This window comes from Propithecus coquereli, unplaced genomic scaffold (assembly GCF_000956105.1).
Source record: "Propithecus coquereli isolate 6110/MARCELLA unplaced genomic scaffold, Pcoq_1.0 Scaffold59, whole genome shotgun sequence".
Taxonomy (NCBI): Eukaryota; Metazoa; Chordata; class Mammalia; order Primates; family Indriidae; genus Propithecus; species Propithecus coquereli.
The window spans coordinates 7082328-7093333 of record NW_012151840.1 but is presented as its reverse complement, the minus strand read 5'-3'; the positions used below and the strand labels follow the sequence as shown (position 1 = coordinate 7093333).

The following is an 11006-nucleotide window of genomic DNA, read 5'->3' as shown; positions in this document are numbered from 1 at the left end:
AGTCAAGAACAACTGAGTTCAGCTTTGACCTCTAGAGCCGTGGCGGGGTGGCATCTGAGCTGGTAACGTGCGTGGTAGGTTATGTAAGGAAAGGGCTGGAGGAGCCGCCCCAGCGGGAGCCTGAGAGAGGACGCGGTGTTCTCGGCCGAGCTCCCCACCCTCCTCACCCAGCAGGGCAGGAGGCACCCAACTTGGAGGGGAGAGAGAAGAGGAGGGTGAAACAGAGACCGGGGAGTCACGAGGGCTGGGCTGCCGAGAAAAGGAGAGAATACACAGTATCACACATGCATTCTTTAATACACGTTGCAGACACAAGTCGCTGATGGTTTCCATGTGCTGCGCTCGTGAGCAGACGCGCTCTAAGAGGGGGAGGAAGGGTTGGCTCCAAAGGAGGAAGCGGGGGTGGGGGGGTCGAGGGGGGTGGGTCCCACGACCCAAGGCGTGCACCTCCAGTCGCACAACGAATCTCAACACTCAAGCCGCGCGTGTCTGGCGCATCATCATTCTAGTTAAGGCCTTGGACTCCGCCCTTTTTCCTCCCCTCCCTTCTTTTCCACTCTTTTTCCATCCTCCTCCTTTTCTCATCACCGGGTCCTCTCCAGGAGCCGCATGTAGGGGCGGAGCACGGAAGGCTTCCCTTCCAGCCAATCATCAGCTGGAGGCCTCTCTATTGGCTGAGCCCCTTTGTACTGTAGCAAATAGGCTGTGGATTTCAGTAACGAGAGTCATACGTTACCGGCTAGACAACCAATGAGGGCGCGAGATCTGTGTACGCAGGGCACGTGCCGAGCCGCACGTGTCTGGGAGGGGGAAGGGGCGGGACCGACTGAGAAAGAAGCGGAGGTGGGTAGCCGAGACCCGGAGAGACTGAGACAGAGCTGGAGGCAGAGTCTACGCTGAACCGACCGGCACAGGTAAGGACAAAGCGAACTGCTAGGGAGGTCTGGACCCAAAGGGAGTGGATCTGGGGACTGAACCCAGATCTTGGTATTGGGAGGGATTGCATCATGTGTCAGGCACGACCTGAGCGGGATCGGCGCAGGGATCCTGATCTTAAAAGATTGGGAAAGGGCAGGAGGCCTGTTTCTGTGGGGGTGGTTGCGGTGGGGTCACTAGGTGGGTTGGGTGCCCAGATTTACTGCTTGCTCATGGCGTGGCCTCAGGTGGAGAGGCTTGCTGCGGGATCAGGTTGGGAAGCAGCCCAGGCGAACAACGGGCCGAGGGGAAAGGTGTCATTCAAGTCAGGTATTTACTCTGAACTGAGGGAAGAAAAGAACGGAGGCCAGAGAAGCAGTCCCAGTTTCCTAATGGGCGGGGGTGGGGGAGATGAGTTTTTCTTTTGTCTCTGAGACAGGTAATATTGGGGAGGAGGAGAAGAGGTAATACCTGTGCAGTACACCCCAGTCTCCCAGTCCATTTCCTAATCCTTAGACTTTGGTTTCAAACTACTTCGCTTTGCTCTTCAGTTGCAGGTTCCAATCTTTGGGTACTCCAGGAGCTGCTCTCCAGCCCCTGCTTCTGGACCTATGGATTCTCCATCTAGCGTTTCTTCCTATTCCTCCTACTCTCTCTCTTCCTCTTTTTCCACCTCCCCAGTGAACAGTGACTTTGGCTTCCCCTCTGATAGTGAGAGGGAGGACAAGGGGGCCCACGGGCCCAGGCCAGACACTGTTGGGCAGAGGGGAGGTTCACGGCCCAGTCCGGGTCCTATCCGCTGCAGGCACCGATCCAAGGTTTCCAGTCACCATCATACAGCATCTCACCCGGAACGGCGGGGCTTGGCTTCTCCTATGGCAGGATCTGGGGTCAAAAGATCAAGAAATGGTGAATTGGAGACCAGTCTAAACATCCAGGGTTGTACTACAGAGGGAGACCTGCTATTTGCTCAGAAGGTAAGAGACAGCAGGAGAAAGGAGACACTTCTGGAGTGGCTTAGCACCCAGCTGGTTAATAAGGAATCAATAAGGATAGTAGTGCCTCCCAGATTTGGAGATGGAGGAAGAATCACCATTAGTGTGGGCAATTCTTGGTCTTCTTATAGCCTTTGTCCTGTTTTCCTTCAGTGTAAAGAACTCCAAGGATATATACCCCCTCTCACAGACCTACTGAATGGGCTGAAGATGGGTCGTTTTGAGAGAGGTAATTTTCTGATTAGTTGTGTTTGTTTGGGCTAAGTTTGTTTCTCTTTCTCTTCCTTTCTGTTGAATGTGTATTTCTCTTAAGTTTTTGAGTAGGGCCTAGATTATTCCTTTTTTGCATGACCTAATTTCTTAGGTGAATCAGTTTTAAGCCCCTTCTGTCCTTCCTTTACCTGACTACATGCTTGAAGCTAAATCCTTGATCTTTGTCTTTCCCTGACTCCAGGATTGAGCAGTTTCCAGCAGAGTGTGGCAATGGACAGGATCCAGCGTATTGTAGGTGTTTTGCAGAAGCCACAGATGGGGTAAGTCCCCCTAGCTCTTTCCTCAGGACGTAATAAAAAGAAGATCTCTCCTTTTTATGTATTATTTCTTTTTCATACTTTGTTTTGTTTCTTTTTTCATACCTAATGGCTTTTTAAAAAAAAATGTCTTTTTCACAGGGAACGTTACCTAGGAACCCTGCTACAGGTAGAAGGGATGTTAAAGACTTGGTTTCCTCATATAGCTGCCCAGAAGACATCATTGGGTGGTAGCAGGCATCAGCTCACCAAGGTAAGAACTTAAAAACCTGGGGAAGAGGTGGGAAAACAATCAAGGAAATGAAATGTACATGCAGAAATGGACTCCCCATTCCATTTTCTTCTGGGTCCTTTCCCCAAGTTTCTATTCAGGGAAGGGAATGCCTAAACTTCCTGCATTGTCTTGATTTCTAGATGTTTTTGTTCTGTTTTGTTTGGATCACTGGGAAGAACTCTATGAAGTTTAATCCTATCCCTCATGTTTTAGCTTATCTGCTTTCTTCGTAGATACGGAAGGCATTTTACTTGGCTAAATGATTCGTGTAGGGAGATGCCTCAGCTTCTCTCTGCAAATCCTTTCTTTCCTGATCCCCCTAAACCCTTCCTGTCTCCCTCTTTTCACTCCTGTCCGAGTATCCTAGTACCAAACTCTCTGGAAGCCTTTGAGTCTACACGAGGTTTCAAGGACTGGTCATAAGAGGTACCCCACTGGGAGTAGGGGAGAGGGCACCCATGGGGCACCCATGGGGGAGTATTCAATAGATTCTTAGACCTGGTGTAGAAGTGACCTATTTTATGTGCTTTCAAATAATAAGGTATTAAGAGGACATTCAAATGATGGGGAGGGGAGAGTCTCCTGTGGATAATTGCCAGTCCTTGTTTTCAATCAACTGTGGTTATTATTGCTATGAAAATAATTGATTAAAAAATAAGCAGCAGAATCTTGCCTGCATATTAATTTATACTTCTTAAAGAACTCAACATAGAAAATTAGAATTTGAAATGCAGAAATTGGGAAATGATAATTCCAATAAAAATAGCCTTTTCTTTAAAGAAATTCTAAAAATAATTATTTTATAAATAATGAGAATATATGGTGCTGTTTATTTGTTCATCTTCGGATATCCAGTATCTAATGTAGTCTGTGGTACATAGTAGGTCCTCAACTGTTTGTTGAATAAATGAAAGTACAATTTCATTGCTAAAAATTTTACTTAATTATGGCCTGGCAAGAACGTATCGGTTGCATAAAACAAGGTATGTTTGCATTGCAAACTGAGTTCCTAAGGAAAGTAAAGGTTTAAGTAATCTGGTAGAGCTAATGTGAAAGCTTTCTCCACATTTTTTTTCTCATTTCTCCCCTCTCTAGCATTTTCCAAGCCACCATAGTGATTCAGTTGCTTCCTCTCCTATATCGCCTGTGGAAAAGATGAGCCAGACACAGCTAGGACATGTACTGTTGAAACCAGAGCAGCCTTGGCACCTCACAGAATGGCCAGCTATGAACCTTACCTGGATCCACACCACTCCTATTTGCAACCCCCCTCTCAGTTCCCCAGGTACCATCTCTTTTAGCCATGGTCCTTTAGGCACTGGAACCAGCATTGGCGTCATCCTTTTCGTCCAACATGGAGTGCAGCCTGTCACCCACTCTACCCCAACCACTCCGGTTCCACCTACTACAGCATCTCCTGTCATCTCTAGTGATACTAAGAAACTATCTAGAGAGGGCCCTCGTTGCTACAGTTTGCCAGTAACCATGCCATCAGACTGGAGCTGTACCCTCTCCCCTCCCAGTCTACCCACCATGGCCAGAGAGATGACCATAGGACAACTAGAACAGCAGATGAGAAGCCATCCTCCAGGTGCTTCTGATGCCCATCTTCTCAACCTCTAACCCAGGGCATGCAACTGTCCTCTGTGGTTTCTAATTTGTGTGAATATTTATGTATATATGTATTTTTACTTTTAATGTGTGCACCCGTGTTGAGGGAAGATAAATCCTTTCTAATTAAAGAATTTTTTTACCTAAACAGTTTGCTGACTGGAGGAAGTTGAAAACTTTCTGCCTCAAATACCGGTCTTTATCCTCTGAGCTGCAGAAAAGAAAAGGGATGGGAATGTTTGTGAACATGTGCTCCACCAAGTTAGAGTCTGGGTGGGACAATATAAGAGAGAGGAAAAGGGACTCTCTGCTTCTGCTTTCCCAGGGAACACCTTTGGGGACAAGTTACAGGGTTCAGAGTTGGGTTTGTTTATTTATTTATTTATTTTTGTTCAGACTTAGAGACGAGTACCTTTCCCTTTGTGTGTCTCGCACATGTAATCTTCCAGCTGGCCCAGACTAGCAGGTTCTTCTGCTCTGGGATGACTCTTTGTCTGATGGGAGCTGTTGATGCCAGTGAGTAAATGCATATGTAACCTTCTGCTGCCAGAGGAGGGGCACAAAGGCCAAAACAGCCATTGTGGTTGCCAGTTTTGAAGAGGGAGGGGCTCTCTCAGGATTTTCAGAGTGGGAGGACCCTTCAGACACTGGGCCTCATTCTTACTCAAAAAGCTGCAGCTGCTAGATGTATGCTAGACTAAGGAAGGCTACTCAGTATTGTAAGGAGGCAAAAATGAAGTTCATGAATCTATCTCTACCGTTCTCTCTGTGTTACTCTCTTGCTGATTTGTCCCACTTTCCACCAAAACCATTTCCTCTCTCATCCTAAGCCTCTGTATAGAGTATCAGGCTATTCTGTCATCTTAGTCATTGCTTATTGGCTCCTTAACATGTTTCTCATAGCAACTTACACATCTTTTCCCCATTTCTCGAGTCTTCTGTTCTCAGTGAATAATTGCCTCCCTTTATTTCAGAGAATATGACCTTTCTAAGGCAAACCTCTCCATTCTTGCTTTTGATTACCTTCTACCTCTAGAACTTTGCTGTATCACATATCTCCTCTTGTTGAATTTATTCCCCATAATAACTTATTTCTTCCACAAGTATTATCAGATCCCCCCTCCTTAAAAACATCTTTGGAGCCTGATTGTCCTCTTTCTCTTCTTTTCTCCATAAGTCTTGACAGAGTAGTCTAATCTTTCTGATTCCTTCTTATCACTCAATTCTCAACCCCTTACAGCCTAGCTTCCACTGCTTTCACTTTGTTGCACCTTCTGAAGTCACTAATGCACCCACTGAATCAGTATTATAATGTAATTCCCACCTAATCAACAACTAAACATTTTACAAAGGCTATGTACATAATGCTTTTTGTATCCTTTGATACTCTTGATGCTGCCTATTGAAACTCCTGTTTCAGTTAGGATAGCACACTATCCTAATTCTCCTCTTACCTATCTGGCAGCAACTCCTGGATCTCTCAATGGTTCTGCTTTCACCTTCCCGAGTGTGGGTGTTTCCCTAGGCTCAGGCCTTGGCCCTTTTCTCTGACTACATTCTTTCAAGTAAAGCTTTCCTCTTCTTTCATGGCTTTAATTATTGCTTCAACTTAGAAGACTGCTAAAGCTTCATCTTCAATCCCAGCCTTTCCCCTGAGATGGCATACTGAATGTTTACATTTCTGCTGGACACTTTTATTTATATGTTGCTGACACTTAAAAATTATCAAAAATTTCATCATTTTAGAGCCAAGATGTACATTTTGTATATCTAATTCAACTCAACCTCCTCATTTTATAGATAAGGAAACTTAGGTGACTTGTCCAAGACAACACAATGTATGGTACAGAACTCTTGGTTTCCAGTTTGGTATGTTTTCCAGTGATCACCAATCAAATTTCCTTTTTACATTCTCCTCTTCTGTTAGTGCTACTTATGGTGCTACCATTTTTACAGATAATTAGGCTTAAAACTTGGTGCCATTTGGTCATCAGTTCCTTTTTATTTTTTATTTGGAATGTCACTTAAAATTCATTTCTTCCGGGCTGGGCACAGTGGCTCACGCCTGTAATCCTAGCACTCTGGGAGGCCGAGGCAGGTGGATCGCTCAAGGTCAGGAGTTCAAGACCAGCCTGAGCAAGAGCGATACCCTGTCTCTACTAAAAATAGAAAGAAATTATCTGGACAACTAAAAATATATATATAGAAAAAATTAGCTGGGCATGGTGGCGCATGCCTGTAGTCCCAGCTACTCTGGAGGCTGAGGCAGAAGGATTGCTTGAGCCCAGGAGTGTGAGGTTGCTGTGAGCTAGGCTGATGCCACGGCACTCACTCTAGCCAGGGCAAGAGAGTGAGACTCTGTCTCAAAAAAAAAAAAAAATTCATTTCTTCCTATCCATTCCATTGCCACCATGCTGATCTAGACTTATAGCAATGATCTCTCTTACCTTTAATCCCTTCTCACTAACAACCAGATTAATTTTCCCAGAACAGTGCTTTGCATGTCATTCCCTATTCAAATCCTTCAGTGGCTCCCCAGTGCTTTGAGAAGGAAATCCAAAATCTTCAATCAAGTTCTCTGTTTCTCGCTCTGCTCGCCTGCATTATCCTTCTGTTGCAGTTTTTTTATTCACCCCCAAACACTGTACATCTTTTTGCCTCTAAGCTCTTGTTCATGCTGTTCATCTTGCCCAGCCTTTCCTGCTTCTGTTATCTAAATCCTACCCTCTTTCAATGACTGACTTAAGTTCATCTCTGTCATTCTTTCTGTTCAGCGTGATATATAGGCTGTGTTTGGCCCTTTACTCCATCAAATGGGATCACGTATATAAAACACCTAGTACAGGATTTGGTATACTGTAGGCTCTCAAAAATACTGCTTTTCCCCTTCCTTTCTTTCAAAGTATCTTTATATTTTACCCCATTTTATTCCCAAGACAGATTCTGTGAGACTGACAGGGCAGATATTTGTCCCATTTTAGAGATGAGGAAATAGATGGAATTTAAATTTGACAAGGGCCAGATAGTAAGTATTGTAGGCTTTGTAGGCTAATGGCTATACATGTCTATTGCAACTACCCAACTCTGTCATTGTGGCCCAAAGCAGCCATACCTAATACATAAACAAATCAGCATGGCTGTGTTCCAATAGTTTTACAAAAACAGGTGGAGCTGGATCTGACCTGCAGGCAGTAATTTGCAGACCCCTGGTTTTATGTGATTTGTTCAAGGTCATATGTCTGATGAGCATCAGAATTCAGGTAGGATCCAGACCTTCTGACTTCTAATCCAGTGCCTTTCCACCATATTACGCTGTAGCCTATATAATTTATTTTGCATTTATTGTATGCTACCTTGTTTTACTATTTATCTGTTATGTCTACATAATGTCTTCTAATGGTCCAAGAGGCACTGGAATGGTATCAACAGTACCTTGCACAGAGTAGGCATTCAATAAAAATTTGTTGATAAGCACAATGATGTCCCAGTCTAGTTCTCTTTTGGTACTTTGGACCTGGCTTGCTCTGAAGTGGGCTTAAGTTTTTATGTGAGTTCCTATTAGCATAACTGATGAGGGGGTGTGTGTATGCACACGAGCACACAAGCTATAGGGGAGGTACATTTTTCCATAGCCATTAAACCTGTACTTAAGTGAATAACCATACATGGATATGTAGAAGCAAGCATACAAATAAAAGGACGGTTGTCTCCGCAGGGAAGAAGAAATTAAAAAGGAAATATTTCCATCAGGTCTAACTAGGAGGCAAATGGCATAGAAGCGCACATAAAAGAGTTGTTGATTTTAAATCCTGCAGCTGTTTCCCATATCATTTTTTTTTTAAGATAGGGTTTCATTCTGTGAGCTATGGTGAAGCCACCGCAGCTCACTGCAGCCTCAAACTCCTGGGCTCAAGCGATCCTCCCGCCTTAGCCTGAGGAGTAGCTGGGACTACAGGTGCTCACCACCACGCCCGGCTTATTTTTCTGTTTTTGGTAGAGACGGGATCTCGCTCTGTTTCTCAGGCTGATCACAAATTCCTGGCCTCGAGCGACCCTCCCGTCTGGGCCTCCTAAAGTGTTAGGATTACAGGCGTGAGCCACCGCTGCTGGCCTTCCATATTTTTATTCAGGGATTTTCCTTTATTTCGTAAAATGGCTGGAAAGATGATGTAGGAAAGTCTCTGTTCATTTTGTTTCTTTCCTTAGTTTTTAAGCAGATTATGGGTGTGAAGCTGTTTTTGTCCAGAGAGCAGATCTCAAAGAGTCTGTCCTTTCCGCAGAGAAAACAAGAAGCTTCCCCTATTTCTCACGTTCTCCATCTAGAAAGAGACATGGCTTGAGTATCTCTTAGGGGTTTAGCATTGAGAGGTGTGAAATTGGGCTGACCTTCCCAGGGGCTGCAGGACTACGATTCCATGAGAAGGCGAGGAACCTGTTTCGGAGGAATTTAAGTCAAGGAATATTTTGCTTTGTCAGGTGTAGAGGCCGGTGGAGGGATTTAGGGGAGGCGGCCAGAAAGACCGTTGCCATGGTTTCCACGCACTGTTCTCTCCCATTAGTCCCGGCTTCAATTACACGCCGCAGGGATTCCGTAGTTTCCGCTTCCGGTTGCGAGAAGGCTGTGAGTTCGCTGGGTACTGAGCGCGCGGGTTGAGGATTTTGTGCGGGTTGGGGAAAAGCTGGGTGGTCATGGCGGGAGGGCAAGTTTGCGCGCTGTTACCTCCTTTTCTAAAGACCGACAGAGACTCCTTTCCCAACTCCCAGCCCAAACCCTTTTGGGTTTGTGTGCGATAGTCGGGGCCCTGTGCGGCGCGTCCTTGCTACTCCTGTCCTTCGGTGCACTGCAACGCAAGATTTCGTGATCACGCGCTGCTACCATCTCTTTCCTCTATGCTAGTGTTCGTATTAGGAAAGAGAACGGGGGAATCTTGATAACAATTTGCGTGTACTTTCTAGGATATGAAACTTCCACGTGCCCCGTCTCCTGTGTCACTGAGCACTGCACTTCCAGATCCCAAATAAGCCTCTTGGTAAAGTGTGTTTTATGTCCTTTCTCCGTCATCTTTTAGGTCCTGCAGAGTGGAGACTTAAATCCCAGGTCATGGCAAATCATCTCAAGTTCATTGCTAGGACTGTGATGGTACAGGAAGGGAACGTGGAAGGTGCATACAGGACCCTAAACAGGTAACTTTTAAGGGACCAGAATCATGCCTAGATCAACTCTGTGAGAAGGTGGTTATTCTGTCCCTTTTGTCATAGATCGTTCTCCAACCAATGCCAGCCCAGGTGTTCACAGTCTTTTGAAACTTTTCAGCCTCTCAGTTTATCTTAAATATGAGATTCTTCCCAAGACCTAACTGTATGAAGTTTATTCAACAAGTAATCATCCCTTTGGTGATGAACTCTATACAAGACTTTAAAAAGAGCCCAAAGGAAAAATCACGATGTGAAGTTGCTAGGAAGCAGGAACATAGTACATGGTAAATAGAAAGCTGAGGGAGTGATTGATGTGGGACAAGGCTAATGGAAGAGATGAATTCAGATTAGGGTCCTGAGGGAGGAGGATTGCTTGAGGCTGGGAATTTGAGACCAGCCTGAGCAAGAGCAAGACCCCATGTCTACAAAAAATAGAAAATGAGCCAGGTGTGGCGGTGCGCGTACCTGTAGTCCCCAGCTACTGGGGAGGCTGAGGCAGGAGGATTCCTTGAGCCCAGAAGATCAAGGTTTCAGTGAGCTATGATGATGCCACTGCACTCCAGCCTGGGTGACAGAGCAAGAACCAGTCTCTTAAAAAAAAAATTATATGGCAGGCACAGTGGTACACACCTTTGTCCCAGCTACCCTAGAAGCTGGGGAGGATCGCTTGAGCCCAGGAGTTGGATGCTGTAGTGCAAATGTGCTATTGTCGCACCTCTAGCCTGGACAATGTAGCGAGACCCCCCTCTCTTAACCAAAAATTATGGGAAAGAAATTATATGAGCTGGCCCTCTGCCTTAAGTTTTCGAATGGTGGAGAGGAGCATAAAACACATCTTTTTAGAGCAGTGTTCTTTGCTCTATATTAATAGATTACTTACTAGTTTTTCTGGAAATAGACCTATCACAGTCATTTTCTAATTAAGAATACTTATCTGATTGGGCTTAAATATGGTGGGGTTCTTGAAGACTCAGAGGACAAATGAAAGGGAACCTAGTTGTTAGCAAAGCAGAGAGTTCTAGGTATGGAGGGCCAGATGGCAAAAGAGCATAATTAATGAGGGCAAAGATGCTGTTAGAAGCTATATAAATGAGAAGCCATGGCAGGCTCAGGATGGCTTATATGTCTTTTAAAAGAATCTAGTTGGTCAGGCATGGTGGCTCACGCCTGTAATCCTAGCACTCTAGGAGGCCGAGGCGGGAGGATTGCTTGAGCTCAGGAGTTCGAGACCAGCCTGAGCAAGAGTGTGACCCCATCTCTACTATAAATAGAAAGAAATTAGCTAAACAACTAAAAATAGAAAAAATTAGCCGGGCACGGTGGTGCATGCCTGTAGTCCCAACTACTCGGGAGGCTGAGGCAGGAGGATCGCTTGAGCCCAGGAGTTTGAGGTTGCTGTGAGCTAGGCTGATACCACGGCACTCTAGCCTAGGCAACAGAGTGAGACTCTGTCTCAAAAAAAAAATAAAAATAAAAAATAAAAGG

The 11006-nt window shown here is 45.3% G+C and overlaps 1 protein-coding gene across 5 annotated transcripts in view; it reads left to right on the top strand.

The window, feature by feature from the left end:
• The first annotated feature begins 827 nt into the window (after positions 1 to 827).
• The window catches only part of LOC105821961 (28S ribosomal protein S21, mitochondrial), a 23271-nt gene continuing 13092 nt past the window's right edge, over positions 828 to 11006 (top strand). Inside the window, exons 1-6 of one of the 5 annotated variants that reach the window (XM_012658838.1) lie at positions 828 to 914; positions 1721 to 1892; positions 2064 to 2139; positions 2365 to 2443; positions 2582 to 2693; positions 3810 to 4473. In XM_012658838.1, coding sequence (XP_012514292.1) covers positions 1791 to 1892; positions 2064 to 2139; positions 2365 to 2443; positions 2582 to 2693; positions 3810 to 4337 — 897 coding nt within the window. In that variant the 5' untranslated portion in view covers positions 828 to 914; positions 1721 to 1790 and the 3' untranslated portion in view covers positions 4338 to 4473. Of the gene's footprint in view, positions 915 to 1014; positions 1117 to 1466; positions 1893 to 2063; positions 2140 to 2364; positions 2444 to 2581; positions 2694 to 3809; positions 4474 to 8953; positions 8960 to 9394; positions 9510 to 11006 lie in introns of those variants that run through there. The other 4 variants (XM_012658837.1, XM_012658840.1, XM_012658841.1 and 1 more) reach the window with 4 other exon arrangements.